This window comes from Orcinus orca, chromosome 14, assembly GCF_937001465.1.
Source record: "Orcinus orca chromosome 14, mOrcOrc1.1, whole genome shotgun sequence".
NCBI classification, from domain to species: Eukaryota; Metazoa; Chordata; class Mammalia; order Artiodactyla; family Delphinidae; genus Orcinus; species Orcinus orca.
Genome location: NC_064572.1, coordinates 18,903,700 through 18,927,760, shown reverse-complemented (window position 1 = coordinate 18,927,760; position 24,061 = coordinate 18,903,700). Strand labels below are relative to the sequence as shown.

Sequence of the window (24,061 nt, the reverse complement as noted above, 5' to 3'; positions counted from 1 at the left end):
TTTTTAAAAGAACAGATATGCTAAGATGTAGCCCTGGCGTCTAATCCTGAACTATGACCTTTACATGATTCATTGAGCAAATCACAATCTCTATTCTTATGGGGAAAATAAGGACAGTGAATGTGGTGATTTATAAGGTATTTTTCAACTCTAAAATGATTTACAAAGAAAATGCATTGGCCGTTCCTTCTTTTAAATCTGTTATCTTTCCTGATCACTAAAGGGGACTTCTTAAAACAAAACAAAACAAAAATAGTTGCTTCCAATTGATGAATTACTTTGTTAAATTAAAAACAAGACTTGAAAAACAATGCTGGATCATGTGGCCATGTCAGATAAGAGAACTAAACGTAACTAAACAAATGAAAATAACACTGTCATTATAAGCGTCAGAAAAGCAGGAAACATTTGCCGAGATTTGTTTGAAAGAGTTTTTCAAAATGTGGATTGTTTGTAAAGCTGTCAAAGTACAAGTGGATGATGATTGATATGTTTGAGAATATAATTTTTAGAAAATGATCTGGTGAGAAGAGAATTTTTAAACGTCCTCCAATTAGTCATCATTTCTTTTCTGGCTGTGTCGGGTTTTAGTTGTGGCATGTGGGATCTTTGTTGAGGCATGCAGGATCTTTCACTGTGGTGCAGGCTCTTCGTTGTGGCGCGCGGGCTTCTCTCTAGTTGTAGCGGCAGGTTTTCTCTCTCTAGTTGTAGTGGGCAGGCTCCAGGGCGCGTGGGCTCTCTAGTTGTGGCGTGTGGGTTCCAGAGCACATGGGCTCGGTAGTTTGCGGCACGCAGGCTCTCTCATTGAGGCGCAAGAGCTCAGTAGTTGCAGTGCGCGGGCTTAGTTGCCTCGTGGCATGTGGGATCTTAGTTCCCCGACCAGGGATCGAACCCTGAGTCCCCTGCATTGGAAGGCAGATTCTTTACCACTGGACCACCAGGGAAGTCCCAGTTAGTCATCATTTCTATTAGCAAATACAAAGTTAAACAGAAATTCAATTACCTTGCCTTCCAGCACGGGTCAAAGGGTAATTGAGATGCTATCTCTGTCAGCACATACTTGGAGAACAAAACTGTTTTTCAGGAAGTCTGTCCAGGTAAGACTTGAGGGTTTGAGGTGTTCAGGGAAGCTGAGATCTTCTTAGGGATGGATGGGGTATTGGTGGTCAGAGCCGATGCTGAGACTCTGAAAACTGAACTGCAGCTCTCCACTTTCTGCAAGTTCCTAAGTGGATGGACCAGTCTGTCTCAGGGGCCACAAGCAGCCCCCTTCACTTGTAGGCGGGACCAGCTACATAATTTGCAATACCAGGTGCAAAATGAAAATGCAAGGCCTCCAGTTACAAAAGTTAAGAATTTCAAGACAGCAGCAGCAGGGCAGCAGACCAAGTGCATGGCCCTTCTCAGAGCTGAGTCCAGTGAAGCTGCATTGGTTGCGTGCCCACGAGGCCAGCCCTGCTTGATGGGCTGGAGAGAGAGAGCATCCCAGCAAATGTCCAGGGAATGAACAAGTACTGGGGGAGTGTTGGGCCGAAGTCAGAGCTAATCTGAGTCCTGGCTGTACCACCCTGTAGCTGAGGGACCTTGTGCAAGTAACTTATCTTCAGTGTCTTCAGCTAGATGAGAAGACACTCGAAGCAGCTAATCAGAGCTTTTGCAAATAAACATAGAATACGGAGACCAAAGGGTTCCAGAATGAGGAAGCAGTGAGAAAAAAATGATGCCTGGAGAGCTAAGACTTATGGGTGTGTGTTTGTGTGTGTTTGTGCACATGCCTGTGTGCACTTTAGTTAGTGGCCACTGAGTGTCTGTGTTGTTGGCTTCCCTTGGCTCTTCATAGCATAAATGAAGGGACACATCCTGAAAGCTATGTAATACAGTATTAGCAAGAGGGCTCTAGCGGTGTCTGAGCCACATTCATCATCTACTTTGTGGACAACTTTCTTCTACACAAAAACAAACGGATCAGTCCTACCTTGGAAATAGGAAAAGTACATCTCATCATGATTGTCAGTGATTCTTAAGGAGAATCAGAATCATCTGTAGAAAGATAATCAGAATCATCTGTAGGGAGATAATCAGAATCATCTGTAGAAAGATTTCAGCATATAAATGCTTGGATTTGACCCTCAGACATTCTAATTCAGTCAGTCTATAGTGGGGCCCACATACGTGAATCTTTTTCAAGCCCCCAAAGTGATTTTCAGTTGGGAGCTACCACTGGCTTAAGCCCTCTCTACTTAGATTGCAGTCTTGCACTCCTTGGTAGTTCTCAAATGTATATTGGTGTCGACATATTTATAAAGGGAGCTCTTGTAGGTTTCTGCTTCAACGTGTCACTGTGTATGCCATGTAAACCATGACAAATTGTGTCCAGTGGCCCCAATTCTGGGGAATGAACACATAAACGGACATCTTTGCATCCTTTTTGATAAAAATGAATTTAATTTATATATATGTGTATGTATATATTTACATAAATACATCTTTGATAGTTGCTCTTAAAATCAGGAGTATGTATGAATGACTTGAGCTTGTCTAAAAAGCCAATTTCTTACTCATCAGTGCTGTGGGGTGGGGACGGAGGGTGGTCCCAGGAATCTTCTTTTTAACTAGCTCCCCAGATGATTCTGAGGCAGCAAGCCATATCGTAGCTGAGGAACGTGAGTTGTTTTCTTTACGCAGTTCTGTCCAGAGAAGGCCTGGTAGGTGTCATCCTTGCCTAGTTCTGTGATCCGACCTCTGGAGATTTATAATTGAGTCAGCACAGCACAGGTACATTTACTAAGCAACATACAAAGTCTGCTTTTCATGTACTTGTCCCTTTAGTTCAAAAAGTGCCCCTTGTGTGCCTGGCTCGATACCAGCCACCTTCACTTACTTGATCCTGGTTGATCTTCATAATAACACACTGAAATAGGCATTCTTGTCCTTAAGGTTTAGTGACCTGCCCAACATGAACACATCGTCTAAGAGGAAGATTGGAAAAAAAAAAAAAAAAAAGGAGAGAAACATTGACACCCAAGCAATGGTTTTTCTAACCTGTTAAGTCTGTTTCTTCATCTTTAAATTGGAGATCATAAAAGTACCTACCTGGGACTTCCCTGGTGGTCCAGTGGTTAAGACTCCACACTTCCACTGTAGGGGGCGTGGGTTCCATCCTTGGTTGGGGAATTAAGATTCTGCATGCTGCACGGCACAGCCAAAAATATAAACAAATAAAAAATAAAAGTACCTACCTTATATGATTGCCATGTAGAATACTCGAGATGGTGCTTGTCATGTGGTAGGTACTCAACAAATATTAGTTATTAAAGAACAACAATCCCCCACAAATAAAATTACTCTCCCAGCCAAACTGGAATCTGCAAAAGAAAGGAACCCTTCAGCCTGAGAGACAAAGACATTTCTAGGGGGATGGGCAGGAGGGAGAGCTGTCAATATTGTATCTAAGCATCTGGAATTTAAAGGCCCACCCATTGTCTTTAACAAACCCAGATTTGGACAGTAGCTAAGAATAGCGGAAAGACATGCAATTCTTAACTTTATACTCCTTATAACCTTAATTCTTTCTCTTTGAAACTTGAGTAACTGAGAAAATACTAAGAAGTAGACCTCTCATCTGAATTGTTTTTCCAGACGATCCTTAGGATGAATAAAGCTGAATATCAAGGACGGCCTCCCTCAGTTATACATCGTCATCACGCACACTCAGAGAATCTCTTCTCCTGTGTGTTAGGGAGGCCCAGACGTCATCTCTGCTATAAGGGATTTAGAGTCTCAGGGCAGAGACACGAAAAAAGGGTAGGAATGCCTTGAGACTTCACCACAAATACCAAGAATAGCAAGAACAAGGCAGTCTCTGGAGTTTTATAGACATAGGCTGTGAAGTGGGCCAGAGGGGAGGGTGGGCTGGGCCAGATGCATGGGCGTGGAGAGGGCAGTCCACGCAGAGTCCCCGTATGCAAAGCCCTGGCATCGCGCTGCAGGTGATGCCGTCTGGTAGAGTACATTTGGCTGGAGAAGGAGTGATGTGTTAGGAGCTGTGATCGTCTGCGTCTACTTGGCTAGGGCTGCATTCCACGGTGAGTCAAACACTCGTGGAGGTATCACTGTGAAGCTATCTTATAGATGCGCTCCAAGTCCATAATCAATTGACTTGAAGTAAGCGAGATTATATTAAATAATCTAGGTGGATCTGATTCAATGCACTGAAAGTCTTTATGAGTAGAAATGAGCTTTTCCAGAAGAAGAAATTCAGCCTACGGCTATAGCTTCATCCTGTGGGAGAGAGTTCCAATCTGCCCTTCCTGAGGCCTAGTCCTATGGATGCTGTCCTTGCCTAGCCAGGTCCCAAAACCACGTAAGCCAGTTCCTTGCAATAAATCTCTTAATGGAAGTCTTCTTCTGGTTCAGTTTCTCTGGTCGAAACCCGAAGGATTCAGAAGGAATGGAAGGTAACTGAACTAAAGGGCGATCATGGCCTTATGTTGTTTTAAGTTGGGAGAAAGCACGCTTTGGTTGGGTGTTATGGTTCACATTCAAGGAGAAGGGTGGGACCATTTTTCTGACCACAGAGGTGCTGATACAGCAGGGAGATCTTTTGTTCTGTAGTTTTGTACTCCAGATAGATTTAACAGTCCCCTCCCTCTCTCTTTTTTTTGTCTTTAATTCCTCCAAAGATCTTCAAATCCCTAATGAGTCAGCACATCTATCTCCAGGTTAATATAATGAGTCAGTATAGCCAACAGGCTTGCTGCATGAGTTGCGAGTGTCAGCAGAGCTGGCTTTCAGCATTATCTGTACAGTGTTACCCCCTGTTAACTCCTTGCGTAGGACTGAATTCCTGCCTCCTACAAGGATGCTGTTACATTGGCCCATTCCCAGTGTGCTGGGCAGGTCTAGGGTTTGGTGAGAATCTTGGCAGGTTTTGCTGACTTGAAGAAGGCAAATGTACATGATACACCAAAGCGACCGATAAGCAAGGTGATCGGTATACTCGAGAGCAAGGATTTGAGTGGATGTGGTTCTGTAGTGCCTTTTTCTTCCTCAGGAAGATGAACTTAAAATTCCTGATCTCAGGGACTTCCCTGGCGGTCCAGTGGTTAAGACTCCGCCTTCCAGTGCGGGGCGCAGGTTCCCTCCCTGGTCAGGGATCTAAGGTCCCACATGCTGCGGGGTGTGGCCAAAAATTTTTTTTTTTAAAAAAAGGGGGGGAGTAAGAAGTGAGAAACCTGCCAGTTTGTTTGGCTCCCCGCCTTGTAAGTAGAGGGATAGGACTCGTGGGCCTAATCAATCTGCTGTCTTAGGAAATCCTTGCAGTGCTACAAGCACACAGCCTGGTTACTGCTATAATTTATTTCTCATTGTACCGTCAGCATACTTACGACAGTAGGCCTGGCCATCCTACCACTCTGGGGACTCTCTGAAACTTTTTGGGAGAGAGAAGTGCGTGGAAGTTGATTTCTTTCCCAAAGGGAATAATTTCTTTTCCAAAGCTGTCTTATAAAAATTAATTGGAGAACCACATTATGGTTCTCTTCTCTCCATTTAGAATGTATTTTCATCTCTTTTGACAATACTTCACAGCCCAGTTCAAGGCTCAGTTCTTTGGCCCACGGTGATCTTCCTTTTCTGAAATCCCCAAACACATGATCTGAACCTTTCTTTTGTGCTTATTGCCCATGGCCTTAGGTTTTGATATGTGTTTGTTTTGCCTTTTGGTCTAGGTCAGAAATTTTGCGTCTTCTTCTCTGTGTCCTTATCTACCATGATATGGGACTCCAGTGCTGTGTGGTCCAGTACAGTAAGCACTGGCCACATGTGGCTGTTGGACACTTGAAATGTGGCTAGTTCAAGATGAGATGTGCTATAAGTGTAACAAATACACAGTGAATTTCAAAGACTTAGTACAAAACAAAGGAGTGTAAAATCTCTTTAATCATGTTGAAATGATGTTTTCGATGTATTTGGTTAGATAAAATATATTATTGAAATCAATGTTACCTCTTCTTATTTATCTAATGTAGCTAGTAGAAAGTTTAAAATGCCATGTGTGCCTCCTTATCTTTCTGTTTTGCAGCAGTGCTGTTCTAATGGAGGCTTGGTAAATAGTGAAGGAATGGTAATGGTCAAATATTTACTCTTTTGTTTGATTAATGCAGACCTAAATTTATGTTACTAGCAAACTTTTAAAGATGTGTATTCTTCCTATTAATTTTTTTTTTTTTTTTTTTTTTTTTTTTTGCGGTACGCGGGCCTCTCACTGTTGTGGCCTCTCCCGCTGCGGAGCACAGGCTCCGGACGCGCAGGCTCAGCGGCCATGGCTCACGGGCCCAGCCGCTCCGCGGCATGTGGGATCTTCCCGGACCGGGGCACGAACCCGCGTCCCCTGCATCGGCAGGCGGACTCTCAACCACTGCGCCACCAGGGAAGCCCCTTCCTATTAATTTTAATAGCCAGCAAAAATTTAACTCCATTTCTTCCCACATTACCCTGAAGGGCTAAAGGAAACAATTTCATCCCTTAACGTGTACATCATTCTCACTTCCTTAGAATAACTCATCCTTCTCATTTTCTTTCTTTTTTTAAAAAATAATTTTTATTGGGGTATAGTTGATTTTCAGTGTTGTGTTAGTTTCTGCCGTACAGCAAAGTGAATCAGTTATACATATGCATATGCATATATCCACTCTTTTTTTAGATTCTTTTCCCATATAGGTCATGACAGAGCACTGAGTAGAGTTCCCTGTGCTATACAGTAGGTCCTTATTAGTTATCTATTTTATATATAGTAGTGTGTATATGTCAATCCCAATCTCCCAATGTATCCCTCCCCTCCTTTCCCCCTTTTAACCATAAGTTTGTTTTCTACATCTGTGACTCTGTTTCTGTTTTGTAAATAAGTTCATTTGTACCATTTTTTAGATTCCACAAAAAGCAGTATCATATGATATTTGTCTTTGTCTGACTTACTTCACTTAGTATGATAATCTCTAGGTCCATCCATGTCACTGCAAATGGCATTATTTTGTTCTCTTTTATGGCTGAGTAATAGTCCATTGTATACATGTGCCCCATCTTCTCATTTTCTAATTCACCCTTGATCATAACAAAACACTTTTTCCACAAGAATTTTCATTTTCATTTCCTTCATTTAATTCTCCTCATTGGCTGAGAATGATATCAATCAGTCTGATTTGCAGATGACCATTAACAAATGATTTTATGTTTTTGTTTCGTTTTGTATTTAAGAGGTTGTAGGGCTTGAAAGCCCGACCGCATCCTCCTTTCGTTCCTCATTCATCACTTTGGTTTATAGCAACAGTCCCTGATCTTTTTGGCACCAGGGACCGGTTTCGTGGAAGACAATTTTTCCATGGGGTGGGAGATGGTTCAGGCGGTAATGTGAGCGATGGGGAGCGATGGGGAGCGGTGGGGAGCAGCAGATGAAGCTCCGCTCGCTCACCCACCACTCACCTCCTGCTGTGTGGCCTGGTACCTAACAGGCCTCAGGACCAGTACTGGTCTGTGGCCCAGGGGTTGGGGACCCTTGTTTATAGAGTTACTCCCTAATATATAGGTTCTTACCTTTTTTGAGGGAACGTGTCAACATTGTGCCAAAGATGTTGCCAGGCTACTATGCAGGAGAATAGAATATCATTTAAGAGCCCTGCATACGTCTTAGTGCCCCACCTGCCACCTGCCATCCTCAGACCCGTCTTCTGTTCTGATTGCTAGCTCTGCTACTTAGCATTTTCCGTTCATCCAACCAATCAAGATTAATCACCCAGACAGAAGGAAGTAATAGTAATAATGGCCCCTAAACCCCAATACACATACAACCGTGAGTTCAAGAAAACTTTTTATGAAAGGCAAAATGAATATAAAGGCAGTGATATGTAGTGTGTAACTATCTTCTTTTTTTTTAGGAAATTTCTTCACCTATTTATAAAAATCCTCAAATAGAAAAAAAACACAAGGAAAATTAGGCAATCTTTTGAACTGATTGATAATGAAAATAATATATTATTTTTTTCATTAAGCCAAAGTTGTGCTTAGTGGGCAATGTAAGCTTTAAATTTGTATACTAAGGAAAAGTTATAATTTCTATAACCGTTTTCCAGGACAGAAGTCTGGCAGACTTGGCTGGATACGCTGCTTAGGGCCTCAGAAGGCCAAAATCAAGGTGTCAGCTGTTCTCGGCCCTTATCCGGAGACTGAGGGAAAGTCCATTATAAGGCTCACTAGGTTGTTAGCTAAATTCAATTCTGTGTGGCTGTAGGACTGAAGTCCTCATTTCTTCACTAGCCTTTGCCCAGAGGTCATTCTCGGTTTCTAGAAAGGAACACTGTTCAAACTCGTTTATAAGGTTAAAATTATCCTGACTCTAAAGCCAGACTGATACATTACAAAACAAACAAACAAACAAAATGAATATAAAGGCAGTGATATGTAGTGTGTGTGTGTGTGTGTGTGTGTGTGTGTGTGTGTGTGTGTAACTTCTTACTGGCTTCCATTTTACGCTGAAATTGTATCCTTCTCACTATTTCCTTATTAAAATATTCCTTCTTCCTCTTTAATGAAATGACAGTGATAATAGATAGTTATTACATTTAAAAATGTCTTTACTTGTCAAAATAGGAAAATTGGCAACCCAGTGATGACGTTCCTCCCTCCCTTTTTTCCTAAAATTTTATAAATTCCAAGGAGTGGACTTACTGGTTCATATTACAAGTTAAGTACCTTTTGTTCCAAAGGTCCCTTCTGAAAAGTAAAAGACCTGAAGCCTCATAAGAAATCTCCCCTGAGAGTAGTCCTTTGATTTAATGAATCTCTTGAATTGAAACTAGTCCAGTGCCGAGGAGTAATCTATGGTTTATCATCTTGGAGAACTTGCCTGTTACTAGGAAGAGCTAAACACATAAATGTGTCAGTTTTGTCGATGTGACTTACTGGTCACTTCCAGTTATACTTTGCCCTAATTGTTATTGATGAAACCTGGGGCTATTGTGGTTTAAATCTGTGTAAATCAAGTCTAGAAATACCCTGGTTCTGAGGATGAGAATAAAATAGTTTGCTCTAAACTTTTAAACACCAAAATGAACATAAATCTCATGTTTTCATCTTCTGTAAATTCATAAAATTACTTAGGCTGTAAGATATTAACAAAAGTACATAGGTGTTTTTTAAATTGATATTTCTAGAAAAACATTAAGGTGCCAATGGAAATACATCTCAATTGGGAAGAATGCTGGGCTGACTTTGGCCTTAGCCCTGTCATTGATTAGCTATGGGTTCTTGGTCAAATCACATGATCCTTCTAAACTACAGTTTCATCATTTTTTAAATAAGGTCTTTGGACCCTTTCCAAGGCCCCATTCAGCTCTAAAATTCTTTGTCTTTAACCTCTGACATCAAGATTTTTTCCTCTAAGTAAGCAGCAGGTGGTGGCGTGAAAGTAGAGAATTTTTTTTCTTCTAGTTTTGTTGAGATATAATTGACATACAGCACTGTATAAGGTTAAGGTGTACAGCATAATGATTTGCCTTACATCGATCATGAATTGATTACCACAATAAGTTTAGTGAACCTCCATCATTTCATATAGGTACAAGATTAAAGCGATAGAAAAAAATATTTTTTCCCTTGTGATGAGAGCTCTCAGGATTTACCCTCTTAACAACTTTCATATATAACACACAACAGTGTTAATTATATTTATCATGTTGTCCATTTCATCACTAGTACTTACTTATCTTTTTTTTTTTTTTTGCGGTACGCGGGCCTCTCACTGTTGTGGCCCCTCCCGTTGCGGAGCACAGGCTCCGGACGCGCAGGCTCAGCGGCCATGGCTCACGGGCCCAGCCGCTCCGCGGCATGTGGGATCTTCCCGGACCGGGGCACGAACCCGTGTCGGCAGGCGGACTCTCAACCACTGGGCCACCAGGGAAGCCCATACTTATTTATCTTATAACTGGAAATTTATACCTTTTGACCACTATCATCCAAGTCCCCCTCCCCCATCCCCTACCTCTGGTAACCACAAATTTGATCTCTTTTTCTATGAGCCTTTTTGTTGGCTTGTTTGTTTTTGAAGTATAACTGACTTACAACACTATATTAGTTCCAGTACACAACATAGTGATTTGATATTTCTACACATCTTAAAATGATCACCACAATGAGTGTAATTACAGTATGTTACCATACTAACATATTACATAATTCTTGACTATATTCCCCACACAGTACATTTCATACCTGTGACTCATTTATTTTGTAACTGGAAGTTCTAACCTCTTAATTTCCCTCATCTATTTCTCTCTCCCCCTACGCCCCTCCCCTCTGGCAACCACCTGTTTGTTCTCTGACTCTGTGTATCTATGACTCTGTTTCTGTGTAAATATGTTTTTTCATTTGTTTTGCTTTTTAGATTCCACATATGAGTGAGATCATACAGTGTTTGTCTTTCTCTGTCTGACTTATTTCACTTAGTATAATATTCTCTAGGTCCATCCATGCTGTCACAAATGACAAGATTTCATTCTTTTTTTATAGCTGAGTAATATTCCCTTGTATATATATATACCACATCCATTCATCTATTGATGGGCACTTAAGTTGGTTTCATATCCTGGCTATTGTATATAATGCTGCATTGAACATAGGGATGCATATATCTTTTCAAATTAGTGTTTTTGTTTTCTTTGGATAAATACCCAGGAGTGGAATTGCTGGATCGTATGGTAGTTCTATTTTTAAGTTTTTGAGGAATCTCCATATTGTTTTCCATTGTGACTGTACCAGTTTACCTTCCCACCAACAGTGCATGAGGGTTCCCTTTTATCCACATCCTTATCAACACTTGTTATTTGTTATCTTTTTGATAAAGGCCAGACAGGGGTTAGGTGAGAAGTTTTTTAAAACCAGTTTTCAATTTGCTGTTTTCATCTGTCAAAGAATTTCTGCTCATTTCTTCCTTAGGCTTAATTTTATTCAAAGAATCATGTATTAGGCAAACATGATTTAAGAATTTATCACAAAATTGATGATAATATTATACATGTTATAAAATAGTGGTTTTGGTTGTACATGCTGTGAAAATTATTACCCTTCACCCCACCCCCATCTTCCCAAACTTTGAGTTTCCTCGTAGAGTTAACATGCCTTAAGGAACATAAATTTAAAGTCCTGCTTTGAGGATGAAACTTGAAACTTTTCAAGTATGCCAGTAACAATCTCTATTTCAATTCCATGTGCCTGTTAAATTTGTAAACACTGACTGTCAATGTCAATACAATTTGGTAAACAACATAGAAGGGTCATGACTTTATGATGTCAACATCCATTTGTGAAATTTGACTCTTAAAATCATTTCTATTTTTGAAGTATCTAAGTGTTTCTCGTTGGGTATACACATAGCTCAACTGTCAGATAAGTTTGGTCTTTCAAATGGATTTTCCTCCTAAAACACTGGAGTAGAATATTCCCCTCTGTCTTGTAAATATATCAGTCTGCTCTTCCATACTGGCTCATACAAGAGGGCTTGAAATGACAGGGGCCAGTTCATGACCAGGGAGGCATGTGGGATGGCTCTAGGCATTGAAAGCTGGTGGTATCTCAGTGGTCATAACCTGGTCTTAAATACGTGCTTAAGAGACTCTCTGTTATTGGTAAGAACGGGCTTGGGATCATCAGATCCTGGCTCCACCACTTGCTAACAGTGAGACTGTGGATGGATGACACTATCTCTCCATTTGAGGTTTTCTAAAATGTTTTAAGATATGTACAGAAAAATGTGCATATCATGAGAGTATAGCTCAGTGAATTGTTTTTACAAACCAGACACACCCATGTAATGAGCACATTCACATCCAGAAACAGGACGTTAGCAGTACCTAGAAGTTGGGCTGTGTTTCCTTCTGGTTATAGCTTCCTACCCCCTACCAAAGACCCACTATCCTGACTTCTGACTGTAGATTAATTTTGCCTGTTTTTTACTTCTTATGATTGGTATTACACGATGTGTACTTTTTCTTGTTGTAGCTTTCACTCCACATACATTTGTGAGATACATCTGCATTACTGTGCGTAGCTGTAGGTCATTCATTCTCAGGGCCATATGGTAGTCCATTGTATGAATACATCAGAATCTACTTATACCTTCCACTACTGAGGAACATCTGGATCTGTGGGTGCTGGCTACTATGACTGGTTCTGCTATGACCATTTATGTCCATGACTTTGGGTGTAGGTGTACATAGAAGTAGAACTTCGGAGTTACACAGCGCTGTGTTCCGCTTTGGGAGATCACGCTAGCAGTTTATGGGAGTTGTGATTGCTGCACATCCTTGCTCACACTTATTGTTTTCTGCCTTTTGCCATTCTGGTGAGCATGCTTTTTAAAAGTTGGGAATAATGATTTGTACCTTGAAAGGTTGTTGTGAACTCAATGAAGATGTTTCTCTTTGCTTTTAAATGTTGGGCTCTTTCTTCTAACCATGGCATGGACAACCCTTCTGAGCTTTGGTTTCCTTCCATGTAAATAAGACTACTGGGCTGAGTAACCCTTCATGTCCTTTTATTTCTAATATGGTAAGCTCCGTAGTTGTAGACACCGTCAAGGTACAGTGCTAGTGAGAGAGAATTTCACTATCACTTAAATCCCAGTACATGAGCAATTGCCCACTTCCGCATAGAACTGGTCCAGGTAATGGTCCCTTTCACCTGTCAGTCAACAGTGCACTTCCTCCCCCAAATTCCAGGTTACATGTAGTATGTAGGACAGGGATACTGACAAAGTCATGCCCGGGTGGGTAGGATAGAGGCATTTGCCCCACCTGCCAAAATCTTCTCTAGGAAGGGTGTAACTACCCTCACTTTATCCCTTTATAAGGACGCTATGGATAGCATTGAGTCAATCATTAAGTTTATTTTTACCATCAATTATATGACAGGCCTTGTGCTGGATAGGAGCTCTGGGTAGAAAAGATGCATGGCAAGTACAGGAGACCAAAATCCTCAGAAGAGTGTGGCGGTTAAGCTGATGGACTCAACAGCCAGATGGCCTGGGTGTTTACTTCTTAATTGTTACTCTGAGGGTGGCTGCCGCTGTTACTCTCATTGAAAATTTAATAAAGTCTGACTCCAGAACCCCGATTTCTTAGCTATGTGACCTTCGTCTTCTGACACTTTAATTTCCTTATCAGAAAAGCGAGGATAACGAAAGCACCTACCTCCCAGGAAAGCAGTGAGATTATAATGAAGGGACATTGTTTATGTGAAGTAGCAGGGTGTCCAACCCGTAGTGAACACACAGTAGCTTATTATTGCTGTTGTGGTTTTACGATGGAAGGAATCATTTTAAATTTCGGATGGATGATAGGATGTGGAGAGGAGGTTACTGTTAAATAAGTGAAGGTTTCGTTTATGATTTTAGGTCCCGTGTGCAGCCTGTGTGTCTCATCTTTTGGAGCAAGAGCCGTGACAATCTTCAGTGGCTTCATGGTGGCAGGAGGCCTCATGTTGAGCAGTTTTGCCCCCAATATCTACTTTCTGTTTTTTTCCTATGGCATTGTTGTAGGTAAGAAACTTGGTCCCCGTGACGCTTTTCTGAGCTTTGAGAGTTAAATGTTTTACCCGTGTGACGTTTCTTATTCAGTTAATGTAAGGAGTGAAAATGCTCAGGAATGATTCACTTTCAGCAACCACTTTACCAAAAATTGTTGCTTTAGTAAAACGTCCACCCAGTGAATCAAAATACTTCAAAGGATAAATGTGTTTTTTGTTTGTTTGTTTGTTTGTTTGCAGTACGCGGGCCTCTCACTGCTGTGGCCTCTCCCGTTGCGGAGCACAGGCTCCAGACGCGCAGGCCCAGCAGCCATGGCTCACGGGCTCAGCCGCTCCGCGGCACGTGGGATCCTCCCGGACTGGGGCACGAACCCGCGTCCCCTGCATCGGCAGGCGGACTCTCAACCACTGCGCCACCAGGGAAGCCCGATAAATGTGTTTTAACAATGCCCATTTTGTTTTCTTGCAAGGCATGGGGAGGTTTTTTTTATTTCAGCACTTGTCTCTCTAGCACAAAAAAGGAGAAGAGGGAGAGAAGCATGCAACTTAGATGTCACTGACACCTGCCACTTCTCACTGATGTAGGACATGGTCCCTTTCCTATTGGACGGTTAAGAAGGGCTCTGTTGAACTGTTGGTGTTCTAAACATCCTTGCTGTTCCACAGCACCTGTCACCAGGGCCCCAACCACAAGGTGATAACAGAAGTAAAAAGCAGAGTTTAAAGCACGTAATAATAATGATTATTTTTGTTAGAGGTAAGGCATGAGAGAAGAAAACTGAGCGGTGGGGATGATTAATGATGATCTTGGTTACAGAAGAGGAAAGGGTCCAGGGCTCAGGGCCTGAGAGCACTGGCAATTTTGGGGGGAATGCTTCTGTGATGTATTGCACTCATTGTATTCAATGTCAAACATCACCAGACTCAGGATCCCTAGGAGCTGTTGGTGGGGAATTTTTAAAAGACTCCGCCTTTCAAAGTTTCTTCTTAATGTCTGAAAGAACTGAATTCTTTTTTCTTTTAAATAATAAAAATTTATTTTGTAAATCAAATAATCACTTTCAGATGTATCCTCTATGTAAGTCCAAATGTTTAGGAATTAGAATTTTTTAATAATACACCAATGTTATATACAATTGGAGGGAATAACAGTTGAAATACAGTGTAGGCAGAAGTTGTTCTAGTTTTTCATATTCAATTTAACAAATAGAAAAGTATATTAGTCACATAGAGAGAATGAAATATTTTATTTTAGATCATAAAAATATTATGCCCACTCTATTATACAGTAAAATGTAATTGAATATTTGCTTAAGTAATGAAAGGGTGAAGAAATGATTTGGGTTATAATCAGAGGAACATAAGTTATAAATCTGTAGAAGGATTGCTATTTTCCAAATGAAATTCCGATAAAAGACGAAACAGTTTCAAACATTTTATATAAAGAATGAATTAGGGCTTCCCTGGTGGTGCAGAGGTTGAGAGTCTGCCTGCCGATGCAGGGGACACGGGTTCGTGCCCCGGTCCGGGAAGATCCCACGTGCTGCGGAGCGGCTGGGCCCGTGAGCCATGGCCGCTGAGCCTGCGCATCCAGAGCCTGTGCTCCGCAATGGGAGAGGGCACAGCGGTGAGAGGCCCGCGTACCGCAAAAATAAATAAATAAATAAAAGAATGAATTATTCCTGATCAACATGTTTTTTTTGCTTTAGTGTCAGAAAAGTCACAACACATTTGATAAACGTATGTTAAGAGCCAGTTTTCTAGACGTGAGCTCCGTAGTACCATCTATATGATATTTGTTCAGAATTGATGGCAAAATTCTTAGAACACAGCATATTAGGGTGGAGGAAGAGCTGCCTGCCAGCGCTGACACAGCTAATTAACAGGAGGAGAAGCTGCAAAGGAAACGACTGGAACAGAGCAGATCTCATTGCTACATGTGGCAGCGAAGGGAAAAAAGCACAGCTGAGCCGGACACAACCCAGGCAGGGAAACAGACGCTGCGGCTCAGGATTTTGGTGTTTAAAAACTTCAGAGACACATTCCAGCAAGATGGTTGGTTTGAGTCAAGCCTGAAAGAATTTAATTTTTTTGACTACTAATATTCGTTTTTTTCACATGGGGATATTTCCCCAATAATAAATAATAGAAATTATAGCCGCTAATATTCCAGTAGGTAGTGTGTGCTAGGCTCTGCTTTATAGGATCTCATCCAGTCTTCATGTGAGCCCATTTTACAGAGAGGGAAAGTGAAGCTCAAGCAAAGTGAAATTACTAACTAAAGCCACATAGGTAGGAGATTTGGGGTTGAATCCATTCAGTCTGACACCAGATCCTGACCTCTTTTACATATTTGTAATTCTTTGTAGTGCTTTTAGAACTGTTGAAGTTTATTTTAGATTTAACTACATACCCAAATTCTACTCAGATCATAATCTAAATAAGCAGGTCACTTGTTAGTTCTTTGAGAACAGGTTATATGTTTGGTATTTTATCTTACTTATTCCCTGTAGTGCTTAATACAGTTTAAACCTATACATGCAAATATGTTAATCTCTGGTGTAGAATTGGAAGGTATTCATTGAATAGTCATCTTGCATTCTTGTCTAAAATCATGAAAATAAAAATGTAGATATCTGTGCTTGTGTATGAGCATTGGATTATTCCTTTTAGGTCAAACCCCTTTTTACATTGAAAGTTGAATCATTATGCCCTTGACATGATTTGGGCATTTCCCCCAAAATTTGGACTAAGCATTTGAAATTTCATGGGGTTTTACTCCCTCACATGGTTTCAAGGTTAAGGTATAGCCTTTGTGAGTACATATCCAGAGTTGTCACTGACTTAAAAATTGACCCAAAGTGAGTGATACCATAGTATTTGTATTCCCCATAGATAAAAATGAATTTTTTTTTTTTTTTTTTTTGCGGTACATGGGCCTCTCACTGTTGTGGCCTCTCCCGTTGCGGAGCACAGGCTCCGGACATGCAGGCCCAGCGGCCATGGCTGACGGGCCCAGCCGTTCCGCGACATGTGGGATCTTCCCAGACCGGGGCACGAACCCGTGTCCTCTGCATCGGCAGGCGGACTCTCAACCACTGCGCCACCAGGGAAGCCCAAAAATGAATTTTTAAAAAGAAAAAAAATTAATGTACATTGTTTAAGATTTTATGTACATTTGATTGTGTTGGAAGCATATCTAAGGGTATATAGAAAGAAAAAGACAAAATTAGGTAACTCCCATAACTAAATTTCAAAATTTCTATAGCAATGGAGAGAGCTTTACCAGCTTGTGAAACTGATTTTGATTTGGCTTATGGTGTTGGAACCTTTCAATAGCTAACCCTGTCCCTTCTCCCCATGAACCCATGATCTTCTGTTAATGAGATAGGATTTGATATTGGTCTTGACTTACTTTACTAGCTGCTGCTGGCGGTGGGGGGCATACAGGACTTCCACTTGGCTTTCCCCACTATGGTAACTTTTACTTCACTGGCCAGAAACAATGTAGATAGAAGGTTATACCAACTACTATGTACATGTGCTCCAATTAATTATCAGGAACTGGGGAAATGACTAGGATGGGCCCATGGACTCAGTGGACCCACTGTGAGCCAGACCTGGGCCATGATCCCGTATATTACCTGGCCCTCCTGTGACCCCCCTCTAAGGGTAGGCCATGTAAGTGCCTCAGGCCCCTAGTTAACAGTGCCAGTTCATTTCCTGTGTCCTACAGTGCTCAAAAGGCATCCCACTCTCCCTTGCGTATGATACCTAAATAAGTGACCGTAGTTCTCTTTGGGGCAAGATTCAGGATATTATTGTCTATATATTTGTCATAGTGGTTTTTGCAACGTCCTTCCTTCTGGAATCCTGGCCTTTCCTTCACTTAATGGAATCTGGGTCAGAAAACAGGCTCACGTCTGAAGATTGTATATGACTCTGATTTGGCAACAGGTTCTGAATCCCTGTGGCTAGGAGGAGGCTGTCAGCTCATGGAGAGAGCCCTGGGCTTCGGGTCAGGAGACATAGGTCCTGTGAGCTTGAGCAAACGCCTCGGTCTCCAAGAATGACTGTCGCCTCTTCTGTGAAGGCGGACTCAGAAACCTACCTCACATAGCTCTTGTAAGGACTAAGTGAAGTCGAGCAAAATAAAAATAAGGTAAATGAAAGAGTTGAGTTGGATTTCCATAGTAAAAGATCAATTTAATTTTAATTTCAATAATAATTTTACAGGTTCCAGTAATTTTCAAGAATTTTTTAAAAGTTTAAAGTTTTAATTTCAATACTTAAAAAGTCACACACTGTAGTAATTATTGGGCCCCTGTGAGCTACTTCTTTCTAGGAGATTATTAACACTTATTATCATGGTTGACTTCTTTGTGGTTTTATTTTGTCAGTAGGCTCAGCATATAGGGCTCGTGGAATATTTGTAGGGTAAATAAATGGGAATTTAATGAACAATGACACTTCCATTCTGTCGCCATTGGAAGTAGAGTATCCAGTTGAAAAGGAAGTGACAGGAAATTATTACACCGTCTAAACTCCTCCCTTCTGTATTATGAATTCCTTAGAAAAAACAAGAAAGATTCAGTCTAATGATAACATATATTGAGCATGCATTCTGTGCAGTATTCTAAGCATTCTCCTCTGTCTGGAATGAACTAGCTGGTCTCTTAAGATAATCTGGCACAGGCAGGAGCAAGCACTGACAGTCCAGCTCTGGGGTTGGGCCGTGTGGGTTAATCTTATCTTACTCACTTGCCAGCTGTGGACTGTAGACATGTTACTTGCATACTGTTTTCTCATTTTTTAAAGTGAACATAATAATAGTAACTACCTTCTAGGGTTTTGTGGATGGATGAGTTAAAGCCATAAATATTCACCAGCATCACCATCATTATCAGTTTTGTGACCTTGGGAAATTATCCAGCCTCTCTGAGCTTCCGTTTGTATTTCTTGTGAAATGAGACTAACGCGACTTCACAGAGATATTGTGACTATTCATGAGATGATGTATGTAGAGAGGCACACGGGTGTTTAATGAATGTTTGTTCCCTTCCCCTTAAGTTCCTTTCTGATCTCTTAGTTCAAGAGCACAGCAGCAGCTTTTTGTAACTGAAGAAGCACTATTGAATCAGAACTATTTGTATAACAGATTAAATAATATAGAGAAAGAAAATTAAAGTTATATGGTATGTTTATAATAGAAAACATCAAAAAGAATAGTGAAGTGTATTAGTTGGCATAATTCTGTTTTACCATTTTTTAAAAAATATTGTCTTGAAAATATGATGTTATCTTGTTTGGGTTTTGTAGCTAGAATAAAATGGCAGCTTGCTGGTTTTCAAGTGACTGTATGTCCTACTGCCAAACCTGGTAATTCAGGCTCCTGTGTTCTCAGTAACTTTAGTAAAATCGGGAAAAAGAAAATGTGGTGGGAGACTGGGAGGAATGGGAAGAGGGGCCGCAGGAAACATGCCCTTAATGATTTGCTCAAGCTTCTTCCCAATCATTTCCCATTGCTTTTCTGAAAAGCACAACTCAAAATCAATTTCTTGCTTTCTCTTTTCTTCAGATTATATTGTTCCTTAGCTACCTGATTACTGTTTTCTTAATAATCTCTTCTTGATTTTGGAAAAATTCAATTTTCTCTTCCTTCATTTTCTTGTTAGTATCTGCATATCCATTGAGCTTGAGGAGGGCATAACCCACTTTCATAGACAATCTGATTCTCCTTCTCTAGTGATGGCAAATTAGATAAAGGTTGTTTTCTGATATTCGCTTTAGCAGTTAGTTTTATAAGCCCTTGTTTTTTGTTGTGCCATTAAAGATCGCCTTTTGTCTCTCATGGGTGTTCAGTTATAAAAAGGAACTATGATTTTCTAATTAGTCTGAGGCTAGAGCTATATAATACCATAATACTCAGGTGGAAAAGTGAAAAAATATTTCAGCATAAGGACTATTTTTGGTACTTCGTTATATTCCAAGCACAGATACTGAAATCTTTTACATTTTTTCTGTCTCTTAATCTTTACAACTATCTTATGAGATTGTTTTAAAGATAAGGAAACTGAAAGTCACACAGCCAATAAGTGATAGAGTTGGGACTTGAATCCACGGCTGCCTGATCCCAAGCCTGTGCTCTTGACCATCCAGTGTCAGGTTCAAGGTACTCACGCTGAGCATATAAAGTTTGTGCTTTAATCAAGCCAGTGTCAAAGCTATATGCTTTTGTAAAGCCATGTCAATCAAAAAGCTAGCCAGTTGCTTAAACTTTTTCTTTTTTAATTAATTTTATTTATTTTTGGCTGCGTTGGGTCTTCGTTGCTGCACATGGGCTTTCTCTAGTTGTGGCGAGCTGGGGCTACTTTTCATTGCGGTGTGCGGGCTACTCTTCGTTGTAGTGCGCGGGCTTCTCATTGTGGTGGCTTCTCTTGCTGCGGAGCATGGGCTTAGTTGCTCCACGGCATGTGGGATCTTCCCGGACCAGGGATTGAACCCGTGTCCCCTGCACTGGCAGGCGGATTCTTAATCACTGCGCCACCAGCGAAGTCCCTGCTTAAACTTTTAAACTTTTTCCTAAACTTTTTTTTAGGCTAGAAACATAAACAGTAATTGCATTTGGATGCTCTAAACTTATCTTTTTCAGCATCCAAATTTCCATTCTCACAATTTTATTTCTAGAAGTAGATACTTCTGGAATATTATAGGCTATTGCCTACCTTAACCTTTGGTCAAGATGATAAATCCTACTGGCTCAGCTATTCTAAGAGGTGATCAAATACTTGTTTCAGACCATAGAAAAGGGAAATTCTCCCAGATGACCAAGAGGCAGGCCCAAGAGGCACACCCAGTGACCAGCTGTTCTGGTTTGCCCAGGACGAAGGGGTTTTCCAGGATATGAGCCTTCCAGTGGCCAAAGCACGAAAGTCCTAGGTGCTACACCTAACCCCTATTTTACACATAGAGTCTGGATTCTGTAAGTTTACCCTCATCACTTTTTAAGATTGCCATATTAGAATGCACTATTAGTAAAATATTCCCTTTTCATAGAGATAATACTGCAGGGGGAAATGTTCATATATAAAAGTAGGGGCTTGATAGATGTCTGTTTAGTTAGATACACAAAAATATGTATATAATGAAAGAATATTTAAAAACAATTCATAGACAATTTTCAAAATATGTACACAATTTCCAATGTTTACTGCTTGTCCGTTTTGTGTGATTTTATTCATATGCTGTTTCCTTAGAGACGCTTGCTTTATATTTCTGAATTACATGCATTTATCATATTAGAGTGTTTTACTTCAGTTATATTTTCTTCTTATATCTCTCTTATCAGTTTAATTGATCTGGGTGTTCTTTAGTTACAGATAGAGATTAAGAAAAATGAGGAAATGAGGCTGTTAAGTGTGATTTGCCCAAACCATCATCCTGTAATACATACAAGTTGTAAATTAGTTGTATCTTTTTTTTTCAAACCATATAATTCTAATTCTGTATTCTAATGATGCCATCCTGTTACATGAATTATTGTGAAAGTAAAAAAATCTTAAATATTTTTACAGCTAAGATTTATTTTCTGGCCTAAGTGAAAAAAATCAGCATCATTTAATTGTAAAGCAGATGTAAAGATATATTTTTTAAAATATATATTCACAAGCATACATACATACATACCGTGTGTGTGTGTTTGTTATATGAATAGAGGAAATGAAACACAGAGAGGAAGAGAGAAATGCAAGAGAGAGTGACAGCCAGAGTAAGAATAGATAGAAATGGTTGAAATTAGCCAATGTGACTTAACATTGGGGAATTCAAATGAGGTTTATGGGAAAAAGTAGTAGAATAACTTTAACACTCTGTGCCAAGCTCAGACCTGGAACCAGGATACTCAGATGAGTAAGACACAGCCTGCCCTCAGGTAGCTCATTGTCTAGTTGGGGGAGGAGACTTGTACATATGTAACTTGTAACACAGTAAAATAAGTGCAATTATAAAATGAAAGCAGCATTCAGTGTGGGTATAGTATGTATCTGCGGGAGAGGGGCTGCAGAAGAAGACTTCATGCAGGAATTGGTGCTTGAGCTGAGTCCTGAAGGGCCGGTGGGATGTGATCAGGTGGGCATGGGTTGGAAAAGGAGTGAGGGTGGTAGGAGAAGGACATTCCAGGAGCTCAAATGCTCAGAGGCATTTGAGTGGATAATAGGGGTCTTTTCAGAGATATTTGTTTAAGGAATGCACACGTCACGAGGGGACTTGCAAATATGTCAAAGCTTGGTTTGCAACAGAGACCTGATGATGGAGGGTTTATTTGGACGTTATTGCAGGAGAGTAATGTGATGAGAACTGTATAACAGTGGGTTAGACAGTAGATTGGTGGGAAAAGTACTGGAGGCTGAGATGGCGATTAGGAGGCCGTTGTTCAGAACAGAAAAGATCTGGAGGAGGTAAACTGAGGCAGTGGTAGTTCACACGGTGGGAGGTTGATGATTGAGGCAGTGGGAGTGATAAAGAGCGTGATGTATGGTTTGATGGGAGGAGATCAGGGAAAAGAGGCCTCTGAGGTTGTGGTCTCACCCAGAGTATGTGGAATGAAACATAAGGTATGGAAAGGAAATGCTAGAACAGGTAAATATGTTTAGTTTCACCTATGTAAGTAAAGGAAAACAATTATATTTTGCTAATGATTATGCTTTGAATCGTTAGTTTAGGTATTTCATTTTAAAAATGATTATGCTTATACTGGAGATCGATTCTCAAAATTTTTTCACTGATAGGAGTCTGATCAAAAATGATTGGAGGGGCTTCCCTGGTGGCGCAGTGGTTAAGAATCCGCCTGCCTATGCAGGGGACACAGGTTCGAGCCCTGGTCAGGAAGATCCCACATGCCATGGAGCAACTAAGCCCCTGCACCACAGCTCCTGAGCCCGCGAGCCACAACTACTGAAGACTGCGCGCCTAGAGCCTGTGCTCCGCAACAAGAGAAGCCACCGCAATGAGAAGCCTGTGCACCGCAACGAAGAGTAGCCCCCGCTCGCCGCAGCTAGAGAAAAGCTTGCGCGCAGCAACAAAGACCCAACACAGCCAAAAATAAATAAATAAAATAAATTAAAAAAAAAAAAAAAGATTGGAGACCAGGGAAGTCCCTGGCGGTCCAGGGGTTAGGACTCAGTGCTTTCATGGCCATGGCCCAGGTTCAATCCCTGGTCAGGGCACTAAGATCCCACAAGCCGCGTGGTGCGGCCAAATTAATTAATTAATTATTTAAAATGATTGGAGACCAAAGAAGGCTTTAAGGCCATGGTTTCCAAACTTTATATTCCTGGAACCCTTTACACTCTTTTTATTTAGGACCCCAAGGACCTTTTAATTATGTGGAATTACTTACTTATATTTATTCTGTTAAAATTTACTGTATTAAAAGGTGAGAAATTTAAAAATATTTGTTTAGTAATTCATTTAAAGATAATAATAACAAACTCAGTACATGTTAGCATAAACAACATACTTATTATGAAAAACAATTCTATTTTCCAAAAGAAAAAGTTTAGTGAGAAGGATGGCCTTGTTTTACATTTTGGCAAATCTCCTTAATGCCTGGCTTCATGGAAGACATCTGGATTCTCATGTCTTCTCCGTACTCAGTTTATTGCAATGTGCTTTTTTGGTTGAAGTTTATGAAGGAAATCTGGTCTCACACAAAGGAAAAGGGAGGGGTTTTCAATAGTCTTTTCAGGTAACTGTAGAAACTCTTCTTTGATACTATCCCAAAACTTGATGTATGATAATTTTCCAAGGGTTAATTGCAATATGGAACCTGAAACCACATGAATATACTTTCCGTGCTCTGTAATATTAAATCAATTTGTTTATTCTGTACTTTGAATAGGTCAGCATTCAAGTCTGATTTTGTAACATCATGAGTTGGTTATGTGAAAAATATTGGTTCTCTGAGTTATGCAAGAACTTAAAAATGTTGACACATTTTATTAAACAATAGCTAAAAAATCACTTTTGTTAGTATCACCAATAGGCTTATCAGAAAATCTTTATGTGTTGGGAATCTGTCAAATCATGGTGTTGGATAAAAGTTTCCAAAAATTCTAATTTTTGCTGGAAAGCTCAAATTTTATCATTGGTAACAGTTATTGTCAGTTATTTTCCTTGTTTGTTTTCAAGAAAATGTCTGCCAAATACTCAAGTCTGAGTAACCATAGTTTGTGTCTGTCAGACATTCTTTCAAATACATACAGGGTTACATGGGAAAAGTGGCTACTTTAGCTGGCTACTAAAACAATTGCATACGTGCTTTTTCTCGGCAACAATTGTAATTCAGATGAAGCATTTTTAAAAAATTTGTTTGCTTTTACTGTGAGTGAGTGAGTGGTGATGAAACATATAAGGTATGAAGTTGGATACCAATATCTTGATTTGTACTAAGGCTCTTGAAGTTTTTCTCACCGTGTCTTTTGCACCAATA

General features: G+C 40.4%; 1 protein-coding gene across 2 annotated transcripts in view; it reads left to right on the top strand.

The window, feature by feature from the left end:
- SLC16A9 (solute carrier family 16 member 9) overlaps positions 1-24,061 on the top strand; it is a 68,323-nt gene that overhangs the window by 32,168 nt on the left and 12,094 nt on the right. Inside the window, exon 3 of one of the 2 annotated variants that reach the window (XM_004279996.3) lies at positions 13,442-13,585. The exons of the other annotated variant lie outside the window; for it this stretch is intronic. Coding sequence (XP_004280044.1) covers positions 13,442-13,585 — 144 coding nt within the window. The remainder of the gene's footprint in view (positions 1-13,441; positions 13,586-24,061) is intronic. 2 annotated transcript variants of the gene reach the window in all.